The sequence below is a fragment of the Epinephelus fuscoguttatus genome, linkage group LG24, assembly GCF_011397635.1.
Source record: "Epinephelus fuscoguttatus linkage group LG24, E.fuscoguttatus.final_Chr_v1".
Taxonomy (NCBI): Eukaryota; Metazoa; Chordata; class Actinopteri; order Perciformes; family Serranidae; genus Epinephelus; species Epinephelus fuscoguttatus.
This window is the reverse complement of record NC_064775.1, coordinates 4,835,923-4,849,451: the sequence shown is the minus strand read 5'-3', so window position 1 is coordinate 4,849,451 and position 13,529 is coordinate 4,835,923. Positions and strand designations below refer to the sequence as shown.

Genomic DNA, 13,529 nt, shown 5'->3' with positions numbered 1-13,529 from the left:
GCACTTTCTCCCGTTAAAATCCAATCGAAGCTTCTCAATGCAACTGAACATGTTCCAGCAGGAATAGATCCGAAATCAGAAACCAAGATTACATGTTTTCCTGATGTTAGCACGTAGCTACATGTAGCAGTGTACTTGCAGCTGGGGAATGACTCTAACAGCGTATAGCAGTGCTTTTTTATATGAAAAATCACCAATGAAAGCTATTAAATGCCACGGAACATGTGCCAGCAGTTATATGATTCAAAATCAGGGAGAACTTAACAACATTAGCAGCCAAGATTGCATGTTTCCCTGACATTAGCATGTAGCTACGTGGAGCAGCATAAGTGCTCATAAGCACTTTCTATCATGAAAAAGCACACCAATAAAAGCGTCCAAACACAAGTGAACATGTTCCATCAGGAATATGATCTGAAATTGGGAACAAATGATCAACATCAGCAACCAAGATTACACTTTTCCCTGACATTAGCATGTAGCTACATGTAGCAGTGTACTTGCAACCAAGGAATGAGTATGTATAGCTGCATTTTCTCCTGTTAACAACCAATAGAAGCTTCTCAACGCAACTGGACATGTTCCAGTAGGAATGTGATCTGAAATTGGGGAGAAATGGACAAAATCAGAAACTAAGATTACATGTTTCCCTGACGTTACCGTGTAGCTACATGTAGCAGCATATGTGCTCATGAGTAATGACTGTGTATAGCGGCACTTTCCATCTTAAAAAATCACTAAGATTCTAAAGACAAGGGGGTATGTTTTAGCATGACTATTGTCTGAAATTAGAAAGAAATTGACGACATCGGCAACCAGAATTACATTTTTCCCTGATGTTAGCATGTAGCTACATGTAGCAGTGTACTTGCAGCTGATGAATAACAACCAAAAGAAGCTTCTCGACTCAACTGGACATGTACCAGCAGGAATATGATCCGAAATCAGGGAGAAATGGAAAAAATTGGAAACCAAGATTACATGTTTCCTGGTGTTAGCATGTAGCTACATGTAGCAGTGTATCTAATGTAATTACTTGCGGTAGCGTGCCTTGAGCAGATGACCATATACAGAAATTTGTCATGAGCTGACATCATCTTGTAGCCGAAGTTGAAAAGAACGTTGGAAACGTATTCAGAGCAATTTGTGTGAAGCCCGAGGACTTTTTACATAGATTTTAATCATTACTTAAAACCTTGGCCACTTTTAATAAGAATATCTGACATTTTAACATTATAAATATGACAGAAAATAAGGAAAAGCATAATAGGTCCCCTTTCAATCTGAAAATACTGAGCCAGCAAGCATCTGATTCACTTTAACCTTTAGTACACACACTCTTTCATCCCTTGTCTAGTAGGTGGTACAGCCTGAAGAGTGAGACCAGACAGAGAGAAACAAGCAGGCCTGAAAGTCTCAGCGTGTACAAAATCAAATTATCTTCACTCAAGGCCTTAAAAGGTTTTGAATATAGTTATGTATAGTCTTAAATTCCCAGGGAAAAATCAGGTTAGTCATGGCAGACTGAAGGCGAAATGTGTCTACGGTATATTTTATTTCAACTGCCATGAAAAGCCATATAAAAGTTTAACTTTCAAACTGCAAACATTTACTGTCATCTCCATACGGACCCAAAATGGCAGAGAGCTTATATTTTCCCCGGTCTGCCTCTGAATATACAGAACTGGCATAATTAATTACATAAGCTGAGTTTTCCTCCTGGAGGGTAAAATATATTCAGGATTCAGAAAACATTAAGTCATGAATATTCTATGCTTCAATGTCCAGGCAACAGCTTATGAGGAGCACATCTTATATAAACGATATAGTTTTGGAGAAGTGTATACATCGCAGTGATGACGTGAAAGAAAAGTTAAATAGGCCACTCAAAAGTTAAAGGGTAGGTTTGGTATTTTTACTCGGGGCATGTTTGCAATGTCAGTGTACGTCCACTAAAAGTGCTTGTTTTTGCCACTGACAGGCTCAGATTATTACTTTCAGTGTCCGAGAACCTATGGAAAGGATCCCAACAGAGATAGACCTTTTTGTTTAACCAGAAACAGCCCCGAAATCGCCACCGCCAAACCCACCAGACTCCATTAGTCTAGGCAAAAACACAGAACTTACCCTTTAAATAAGCTTTCATTTTTATTATTATACTTGTGCATGAAGTGGACAGCAACATCATCCCTGTATTGGTCACAATCAACTGGTAAAACAGGAAGTCATATCTGTTTCTAGCCTCAGTCGTAAATTGTGGCCTTGAAATCTGAATATTATCATTCTCTGCTCAATGCTCGCAGCTGTGTGCTGAAATTCCTAAAATGTGTGTAATTACATTATCTGAACTGGAGGCCATTAAAAGGTCCTGGACCTCAGTTTTAGTGTTTTAAATTCTGAATCCACTTTAGCAGTCTCTCAGCGAGCTCACAGCCGGTGAGAAATCAGTCAAGTCATGCAGGACAAATACGAAATGGGTTTTACATTTAAGTCTAACTGGCGTCGAATAGGTCTTAAAAAGGAGGCTTAAATTGCCGTGCCGCCGTGGATGTCGGGGGTTATAATCGCTGCCGTGAATGTCTTCCTGCAGGAGCTTCAGTTTGAGCGGCTGACTCGGGAGCTGGAGGAGGAGCGGCAGATTGTGGCGAGCCAGCTGGAGAGGTGCATGCTGGGAGCTGAGTCGCCAGCGGGAGACAGTAGCAGGTAGGTTTGATGGCATGAAGATTAGATGTTTCTAGCATTGAATCACAAGTGATGCATGTTATTGTCCAACAAAAAAGAGAGGAGATTGCTACACTGATTTATTTAGTATCTCATTATTGCTGTTCATTTGTTTATACTTTATTACTTATTTATATTAAAAAGATCAAAGATTTCTAAGACACGGACAAATGTTTTTGCTGTCTCATTTATTAATATTTATTTATTTATACTTTATGACTTATTTATTAGTATTTAGCACCAAGTTCCTTTGTTTTTGGTTGATAAAATGATGATATTTTAGTTCTTGAGGCCACTTTAGCAATTTTGTTGCTAGATTTAGCAACTTTTGTCATACTCTTGCAACTTTTTTTTTAGGGCACCTTGCAACAATCCTAGCTCCTTTAAAATGTATTTCATATTTGGTTGATAAAATTATATTTTAGTTCTTGAGACCCACTGTTTGCCACTGTAGCAATTTTGTTGCTAGATCTAGCAACTTTTATATGACCCTGGCAACTTTTTTTTTTAAAGGCACCTTGCAACAATTCTAGCTACTTTCAAAATGTATTTCATTTTTGGTTGATAAAATGATGATATTTTAGTTCTTGAGGCCTACTGTTTGCCACTTTAGCAATTTTTGTTGCTAGATTTAGCAACTTCTGTCATACTCTTGCAACTTTTTTTTAAAGGCACCTTGCAACAATTGTAGCTACTTTTAAAATGTATTTGATTTTTGGTTGATAAAATTGTGTTCTTTTAGTTCTTGAGACCGACTGTTTGCCACTGTAGCAATTTTGTTGCTAGATTTAGCAACTTTTATACAACTCTGGCAACTTTCTTTTCCAAAAAGCACCTCACTAAAATTTTAGCTACTTTCAAAATGTATTTCATTTTTGGTTGCTAAAATGATGATATTTCAGTTCTTGAGACCCACTGTTTGCCACTTTAGCAATGTTGTTGCTAGATTTAGAAACTTTTGTCATACTCTTGCAACTTTTTTTAAAGGCACCTTGCAACAATTGTAGCTACTTTTAAAATGTATGTAACTTTTATACAGCTCTGGCAACTTTTTTCCAATTTTAGCTACCTACTTAAATACTTAAACGTATTTGTAAACTTTGAACAACTTATATAACATACTTAATACGCTCAAAACGCTGAACGATGGCAGTTATTCCAATACACTGCTTAAAACATATGACTGACTATTCAGAATGTGTAGTTTTACTCGGTAATAAGAAAATTAAACTATAAATATGAATAAAACAAACCTGTGATGCATTGTGTTTAAAGTTGAAAATATCTGATCATAGACATTAAAGAATTTAAACGAACAAATTTCGACTCACATACGCAATAGAGTGTCCCAGGGATGACATTTTTCTGTAGCAGACGCAGAGGTTAGCATTGCTGTTTCCCTCGTCAAAAAGACTATGAGATTTTTCCATTGGATTTTGGATTGTTACGCCTTGCTGGTACTGGGTCGGTGTCATCAATTCAACAAGGTGTTGGAAACATTCCTCAGAGATTTTGGTCCATATTGACATGATAGCATCACGGAGTTGCTGCAGATTTGTCGGCTGCACATCCATGATGAGAATCTTCTGTTCCACCACATCCCGAAGGTGCTCCCATTGACTTTGAGACGGGGGAAGTGGGAGTGCTAACATTCGACCTGCCTGTAGGGACTTCCCCTGGCAACAGACACTGTGCATGAAGAGGAACTTGTTTTAGTCAAGATGCTGGTTTAAGACGTTTTATTATCAGAATATCCTTCGATTTTTGGCTCTTGCAAGTATAATATTTATCTGCCCAGGTAAAACTGGCATTTTGCACTTGATATCAGCAGAAATGATTTGCTTCCTGTTGTAGGTGTTTCTCAGATAGCAGCACATGGCTGTGTGTCGGGTTATATTACATGTCTGAACCCCAGCTGAGCTCAACTGACTTTCATTTTTTATCAATTTGAGGAGTAAATTGAAATTCACACAATATTGACAGAGGCGTCGTCCTCCTCAGATTCCTCGCAGAGAAATGTTTTTGTGGCGAAAGAGTCCTTCGATATATATATACTTTCTCGTTCACATTCCAAACACTTTCTTTCTTCTTCTCTGATTGAATGTAAAGAAATGTGGCCTTGAATCTAATTTGATTTACGTCACTCACTCTCTCTGCTTTCTCCTTCATTTCCTCCTCCTCTCTGCTGCTGAAGCTCATCAGAGAAGTCGTTTGCATGGAGATCTGCAGGTACAGTTTCTCGCTTTTAACCTTTAAATTTCCGTTTTTAAACACAAGGTTACAGAAAGATGACCGCCTCAGATTTCAAATACTGCAAACAAAAGGTCCCGCACCTTAGAATCAGATCAAATCCATATGGTTTTGGCAGTAAAGAAAGTATTTTTCCACATGCGGAGAGACAATTTACCCTCCAAAGGGCTGAAAATTGCCAGAATGCAGCGCCGGCCGCTGAAGCAAAACAAAACAATGTTTCCGCCAGAATATATGGGCTTTGAAATGGACCCATTTACTATTCTGTCACAGATCCCTCCACTCCGTTTCCTGGGGCATTCTTCACTGTCGGCTTTCCAATAAAACAAAAGTACTGTAATAAAATGCTGTATTCTTTTGTGTCAAAGAATCAATACATTTAATATCTTTGATTAAGAGGATTCTGTCTGCGAAGGTGACGCTACAGAAGTGTTGTCACGCTGACTTTGCTTTATATTCTGTGTGAAGGGAAAATGTGTCACTTTTTCAGTCGGAATTTATGCATAAATGTTTGTCTGACCGTCTGCTGAGGACAGGCTGTTCTTTATGGGATAGTCAAGATTGTTTTAAAGTGCTTATCCATAGTCAGTGTGTTACCTACAGTAGATGTCAGTCAGCACGTCCCAAGCAGACAGGATTACCACCACGGAAGCTAAGAGAAGCTGTGGACGGGTGTGCAAATTTGCATGTCCACGGATAGTGAAAGACCCCGCCAAACTCCACCTTTGATTGGCAGCAAGTTGTTGTTGCCGTCATTGGTTGGATTGGTTAGGTTTAGGCAAGAAGAGTGAGGTTGGTTAGGGTTAGGGTAAGCCAGGTAGGGTGGGTCATGCCTTCATTATCCGAGGAAGTGCAAATTTGTGATGGGGGCAGCAACAAGACGTGTTTTACCAACCCTGTCTCACTGTGACGAAAAAAGCCGCCCTTTCACGTTGGCATAGACGTTGCTGTTTTTGTTGACCAGTGCCCGGCAGCATCAGGGGGAAACATGGTGGGACAACATCAGAAGTTAAGGCAGTGGAAGTCCGAGTAGGGTGGATGAGAGCTGTGGTGGATGGGTCCAACAAACACGGACTTTCACCCAGGAGGCCGGTGTTCTCTTCCCGCAAGATTGTAAAGTCGAACCCCATTCTTTTTGCCTAAACCCAAACACATGCCTTTGTTGTTGAAGGAAAAAAAACGTCATTTCACAGTGTTATACTGACGTAGTGCTTTTATTTTGAAAGAGACTGTATGCAAATTGTACATTTCCTGTGAAAATAGAAGTGTATTTTAAAAACAGACAATGCATGTAACAGGCTGAAGTTGACACGGCTTCCCAGACGCACACAGGGTACCTTGCACGTCATTTCTCAACGTGGAAAGTCCATGACCAAATGTCAAAACCGAAAAACCACTCTCTTCAAAGCCAGCAGACTCCATTGACAGAAAATGTAATTTTACCTTGCAGAACACACGACCCACTCGTCTACTGCTGCCTTGATCAGTAGATTTGTTGGTGTCATTAGCTATGTTTCCATCCAAAAGTGATTCGAATCATTAGGAAATGCGTATTAAAAGAAATACGAATCCTGTGTGTTTCCATTAAATGTACGGACTTGGGTGAAAACTGCGCACTTGCGCGGGTTTTCCGCAGAACCGGAAACAATTCGCATTCTTCTTCTTCTTCTACGTTTTCTGGCGGTTGGCAACCAGCTTCAGTGGTGTGCCCTCCTGGGAGCGAGTATGCACTAAAGTGCCCTCCTGGGAGCCAAAACGCGCTCTAAAGTGCCCTCCAAAACCCGGGTAAAAGCGAGCGTATTTTAGTTTGTGCGAATCAGGGGATTTTAATTAGAATTTTAGCGTTTCCATCATAATTTTCCGATGCGACACTTCAAAATGCGCATCTAAACAGGCTGATGGAAACATGGCTATTGTGCGACTTTTAAGGGGTTAGTTTGGACACAGCAAAGTCACACAATAGCACAAACAGACTAACTGATCACGGCAGCGGTAAACCAGCAGCTCCTACAGTCTCCAAGGTTTCGTAAAAGGAGTCTGGCTTTCCTTTCCCCTTTGGAAAGGGCTGTCTAACAGTGAGGCAAAGCCGTGAAAATATTCTGAAAATAGCACACACTTCAGGGCTGTTCCCAACTCAGGATTATGTCAGTCAGATCAGATTTGGCTGTTCAGTATTTCACTATTCGTTCCTTTTTTGTCCATATAGAGTTTGAATGGGGTTCCATGTAACGTTCAAGGTGACAGCGACATTCACGACATAGTAAAGAACCCAAGTTAGCCCTCTGAGCTAGCCCCGTGTGCTAGCTACGCTTACGATGGATCAGAAACGTTCGACAACATTTTTTTGCAGGCACTAGATACCAAACAAAAGCCAGAGACTGTATCGTATTAAGTTGCCGTGAGCTGTAAGAGCAGGACCGAGCAAAGCCTCTCTTCCTGTGGGCAGCTGCCTCCGTCTCACCCAAGGCTTGACACTCTTGACGAGTGTCACTTGACAGAAATTTAATAGTTAAGTGACGTTTCTAATTTATGCTTTAGTTGAAGGTTTCACTTATCTCCATGGAAACCAGAGACCCCCTGCGTTCCAAGTGTATTTCTGTCACTGGTCAGTAAAGAGTAATCTGCACAGGCAGCTGTTTAAAATCACACAGATGTCCTGCTGTACATGTGTACTTATCTTATTAACTTTATATTTATTGATCGATCAGCCCGCAGTTTGTCTGTCGGCTGCAGATTTCTCTCACTCACAGTGGGCGGGGAGATGAAATCCATGAATCAATAAATACAAACACTGTCGGTTTCCTCCCGTGGCGCTGACATGAAAACTGTTTGATTCAGTAATGTCTGCGGTGTCTGTCCTCTCAGCTTCCCAGGAGCTGCTGCGGACACACTGCTGTTTCTGGGGGCCAGAATGTCCCCAAAAGTTCACTGCACACTGACTTAAAATAAAACAAGGACTACTTGATATGAAGAATCTTCAGATTTCAGCGGGCAGCCTCATTACACTTCTTCGTTGCTACCTGCTTTTCCAAACATGCTGACCACCATCTACTGTAATACACTCTCTATGGATAAGTACCGCATATAACCCACTTAAAAAAAATCCCTTTAAGTTAATGAGAGATGTCTCTGCAGGAGAGTCGCAGGGCGGAGCCATGGAGGCATCTGGACGTCACCTGGAGGCCGAGGAAGGACTCTACATGCCTGAGCCGGACCGCGCCTCCCTGCATGACAGTGAGGGTCTGTTAAATGTACACACCACACGGTCTGAACAAAAACATTAGCGGGCGTTTGAAGTGTAAAATGTCTGATGAAGAAGAGAAAGAGCTTTTTTTTCTATATGTCTAGTTGCCGCCCACATCAACACATTTCTTTTATGCCACGTGGGAGCGATCCGTACCTCAATAGCAAATCCCACAGATCCCACTTGTAATTAACACTCCAGTAGGAGGCTGATGTGCTTGTTTTTCGAGGCAGATTTATGTTGGATAAAAGTGAAAATGCGGTGGCGTTTTGAGTATAAAACCATTTATTCAGATCAGTTTAAATCACCCAAAACATACTCTGCTGCCTGGGATTTTATTCTTTACTTCCAAGCGTCTTGTCAGAAAAGTTTCACATATATTCACACCTGGGAGCTCTGCAGCACAACCACAGCCTGTCGCTGTTGGACATTAGGCATCTTCACTGGAGCGGTTGACACCTCGGTCCATCAGGCTCCCTCAAAGCTTGTGTTAAACCACAGAAGACGGGGGGGCCGATAGAGCGAAGCGCTGATGCAGTCAGTGCAGCTGTGGATTCTCATGTGTGCAGGAGGGTAGCTGTTTTTCGAACAACTGGTTTTTAAATATTCTCGTCAAATTGTCAAAACCTTGCATGCATCCCAAAAAAAGCCCGGAGCAAACCCTGAGAGTTCTTCACAAAGTTCCCTCTTATTACAATAAATTACAATATCGTCAGTAAACATTTAACTTCTGGGTCGCTGTTTGAAATGTTAAAAGCACATTTGCCTTTGGTCTTATTTATATTCCATACAGTCGGAGTGGTCTGATAAAAATATCCCCCACATGCTCCTTCCTCCTCATCCTACAGCAGAAAGTAGGCCAGCTTTATTGAAGCTATATGCAGATTCTTCCAGGAACAGCATAAAAGGCTTAATGCAGATATCCACGCGCATGTATTTGTATGCATAATGCCTTTTAACAAGTTGAAAGCCAGTGAGATAATACGCAAATCACCACACCGCAGCGAGTGATGTGATGGTGGCAGCGCTGATCGGTTTGATCACATCTCCAACTGCTTCAACGTTTCAGAGGAAGAGCTGAGTCGTAAGAATGTGGACACGGTGTTTCCTCACCCTCTTGTCTCTGTCTCCTCTCAGGCTCGGGAGGTCACTCGGCCCAGATGACCTCGTATTCAGACAGCGGCTACCAGGACAGCAGCGTTAGTTATTACAGCAACCAGAATGTGGTGCGTTCGGAGCCGCGGGCCTCGATATCAAGGAGCCCGAGAGCTGAGGGGCAAGCCTCTGGGCAGGTAGGCCGAATCCCCAGTGTGTGAGTGTGTGTATGTGTCTGCCTGCAGCTAACCTTGCAAACTACTGGACCATCAGCCTAATATTTTGTGTGCGCATTTATGACAGTATGCTCCAGGACCTCTCATGGTTGCGGTGATTTACCATTGTTAGAAATCTGTTTGTTGACTGTTTTATACCGTCACTGACCTCTCACTCCTCTTAACCGGAAAATCACGTAGCAGAAGCATAAAGCAGAAGGCATTTCCTGATGTCGCCAGGCTATAAACAAGAAGCCTTACGTAGTCTGTTGCAGACCACATTTTGGCCTTCAACGTGGCTCAAATACTGACATCCATAGGAAAGTTTGGTCTCATTTTGAACCGCAGCATCTGCAGATTAATTCCGCTTAAGTAAGGCACGCTACAGTATCCTCCTCAGACCCTGTGTCCTCATACGAAGACATCACATTTTGGGTTTACTCGACCTTATACTTCATTCTGCTTAACTTCGACCTGTTGTCCTCGTTTATGGACACTTTTTGTGCCATCTAGTGGTACTAAGACCACAATACACTAATCCATGTAAAAACAAGATGGCAGCAATCTCTGCCAAGTCAGTCTGCAGCCGGTCCCGACACAAAAGTGGACAGGGTCCAAAACCTGATCACGTTTAATGGTTGAAACTTTTTTCATGATTAATAATGTTTGTAGTTTGATACGGCAGCAAATTTGACCAATTTAAAGCCTCAGTGTGTAAAAATGGTGAGTAACAGTGACATCAGTGGTCAAATTCTAGATTGCAGCGCTCACTCACTCACCGCTCCCGTCGGGTAAGTGACGGTGGCCTCGTAGGACAAAAAGCCTTGCGCAGACAGCAGAGTTTTTCGAGTTTTTCAGGAGTATCTAGCGACAAGGTGAATATTCATTTAGGAATCTAAACCATGTTACGATATGTTAAAGCTTACCAGGTTATCTGTGAGATATATGTTAGGAGTGTTTTATTTCTAATTGTTTTGGTAACACGAGCAAACATTAGCACAGTGATGCTAAAATAACAGTTTTTATGTGATAGTCACTGCACAGTGCGGCAAATATAGCTTGGTATGATGAATATATGCGTTTCCAGAGTGTTCTTCCACAGGACACAGGGAGATGAGGAAGACCAGGGAGAGGAAGGGGGCGCGGGGGTAGAGGCGGTGCAGGAAAGGCCAGGCGAAGAGGTGTGTCTCGGCTACCCAGAGGGAAGAGGAGGAGGAGAGGGCGGCAGCCTTCGCAGCAGCGTGAGAGGAATCAACAGATTAGGCTGTAGGCTAGGCTAACCATTTAGCTGTAGCTCTGTAATGTTAGCCAAGGCTAGGATAACGTTAGCACGTAAACGTAGCCGTCACTTGACCTTAGACGAGAGGGGAAAGTAGTTGCAAACATGAAGCCAAATGATTTTAAAATATCAGATTGAATAACCTGTCTAGCAGAAAGCAGGCAACCTCTGCATCCCTTGTGAAATCCTTCACCTTCAGGAGTTCTTTCCACCTGGAATAAGCGACGCCGATATTCACTCATTTATCTGATCTTTTTCTTTCATTTGGTGGCGTGGTTTCCCTCTTACGGGGCAAAACATATGTGTGGTCCTCCATTTAAAGTGCGACAGAATCATGAAAGTACAAAGCAGGTTCACGCAGAAGCGCCCCGGATTGATCTTCACCTTAACCGTCTCCAGTGACGGCAAGTTCTAGGTAAAGTCAGCACCAGGATTCAGGAGTGCTGGAGCGTTGAATCCTTTTGCACTGAAAGATGAAAAGGTTGCGAGAAGCAGCTGGCCCTCAGGTCTTTTCACCTTTTCTAATCTGGTCCCTGTTCAAGAAAGTTTGAACATCCCTGACCTAAGATCTGATAAGTTTAGTCAAAGAAAACTGTAACTTTTTTAGTATAGTCTTAGTCATCAGATTATTTTACATCCAAAACCAACACAAGATTTTATCTTATCATTATCTGATGTAAAATGCAGTGTCTGATAAAGCAGTATATTCATTATTTTCCGTCAGCCTCATTATAATGCACCGAATATCATCTTGTTGATTTCACCTAAGCCCTGTTGTCATTGCTAACCTTAACTTGATAAGTTACTCCGAGTCCTCTTGACTGTGCTAATTGTGTGGGGCTTGTCTTTTTTCGTCAACTATATTGCAAGTTATTTTGGCCACAGTTAGTGTTTAATGACACTGGTGCCATCTCGTTTTACTCATTAATAAAAGGGTTATTGACAAACATATTTAGTCACTAGCCCCTTTTACACTGCCTTTTCAAGGTGGTAATATCGCGCCGTAATGCTGCCTCTGCGTGCTATATATAAGGTAGGATTGCAGAAATGGGGGACAGAGTGGTCTCGCCTGTTTGTGTCCCGCTCCTGGTTTATTTTGAAATTGTGTTTAGTGTTTCTTTTACTTCCTGCGTTTTCCTGCCTTTGTTGATTACCTCACATGTTTCACCTGTGTCTTGTTCCACTCGCCTGTGTGCAGATACTAAGTGTTTAAAGACCAGCGTTTCCCCTATTCAGTTGTCATCGTCGCCTGACTGTGTTCATGCTCTCCAGCCTTTCCCTCGTGTTTGATTCCCTGGTTTTTGACTCCGCTTGGATTTATGGACTCTGCTTTTTGTGTGATTTCCCTGAATGGATTTTTCTGCCTTCGCTGACTGCGTTTACGTGTACGACCCCTGACCTCCTAGGTGAAGATTTAGATTTGGTGTTTTGTGTTTTTCTCTGCAACTGAGACCCAGTTTTGTACTTAACTGTTACAGCTACAGGAGGTAGTAAAGGCCCATTTATGCTCCCTTTATGTACAAAAATGTATACGTCCGTTTCAAACGATGTTACCGTCACTGCCCACATACTTCCATGCACCCTTTACGTTGGTATGGATGTTAACCAATATATCCACCGGGGGGCAGCCCAGCGTCAAAAGTTTATGACAGCAACAAACTCAAAAACAAACATGGCGACTGTGGAGGAGATATTGATGATGTACCTCTTGCATAAAAGACAAAAACAGAGGCAGCGTTGTAGGAGGCGGTGGTCGGTGAGGCCGTTAAATACATCGCGACTTGAGGACGGAGAATTCTTTTCTCTAGTACTGCCGATGACAGAAATTGAATTATTTCTTCTTCATGTCTCACTAGAGCTACGTATTGGGTAGTGACAGCAACACTGCCCCCACGGTTCCCGGTGGTACTGCTCCGTTTGACCCGTTAAGCTTTATGGAAACGTGCAGAAATACGGACGAAATGAACACAGAGCACGGACAGAAGGCTTCATCCGTATCGGGATCTGTATTTAACGTTGAGCATAAATGGGCCTTACGAGCGTTAAAATGACATCTGTAGAAAAGAGACAGCTGGCAGGATGGGTGTGATGTTTTGTCGTGTTGTGCGTGTGACCCATCGCGGGAGATTTAAAAAGCTGGTAGCAGTTAGCAGCTAACACAAAGAAGAAAAACAGCGGCCAAAAATGTACTCAAATTGGGAAAACAGTGAGTTCCAGGACCTCCTTACCCTCCGAGCAGAGGTGCTATTGACACGTTAATGCCACTATTATTGTTTATAAAGCACTACGGACATGTATGCTAGATGTCACACTCGAGGCTGACGCTGTTGTGGTACATGTCATGCCTCTTTTGATTCGGTGATGCCAGGATGCAGTCTAAAATCACACGTGGGAGTGGAAGTATGCGGCGCTATAGTGCGATCTCTGTGTTAAAAGGACGATAGTCTTTGTTAATGAAATAAAAATTGTTCTGGAGCTTTAAAATGAATTGATTATCTTTGGAGTTTCATGTTAACACGGATGAGAACTGCTCAAAATGCTGATTCGAACATCTGTAACAACGGGGCAAACTCCAGCTGCTGATGAAGATCACTTAACATGATTGAAAGCTCCAGTGCAGCTGCCTAATTTCGGCTCTTCTCTCAAATGAGAAATCCTGCTCTACTTCCCACTTGTGACTATTTTTCAGAGTGGTGAAATATTTGGTTGTTTTTCTTCTGTGAAT

The 13,529-nt window shown here is 42.1% G+C and overlaps 1 protein-coding gene across 1 annotated transcript in view; it reads left to right on the top strand.

The window, feature by feature from the left end:
- Positions 1–13,529, top strand: part of LOC125884754 (plakophilin-4-like) — a 75,598-nt gene that overhangs the window by 17,551 nt on the left and 44,518 nt on the right. Inside the window, exons 2-5 of the mRNA XM_049569921.1 lie at positions 2,591–2,703; positions 4,916–4,950; positions 8,107–8,211; positions 9,353–9,507. Of these exons, the coding sequence (XP_049425878.1) occupies positions 2,591–2,703; positions 4,916–4,950; positions 8,107–8,211; positions 9,353–9,507 (408 nt within the window). The remainder of the gene's footprint in view (positions 1–2,590; positions 2,704–4,915; positions 4,951–8,106; positions 8,212–9,352; positions 9,508–13,529) is intronic.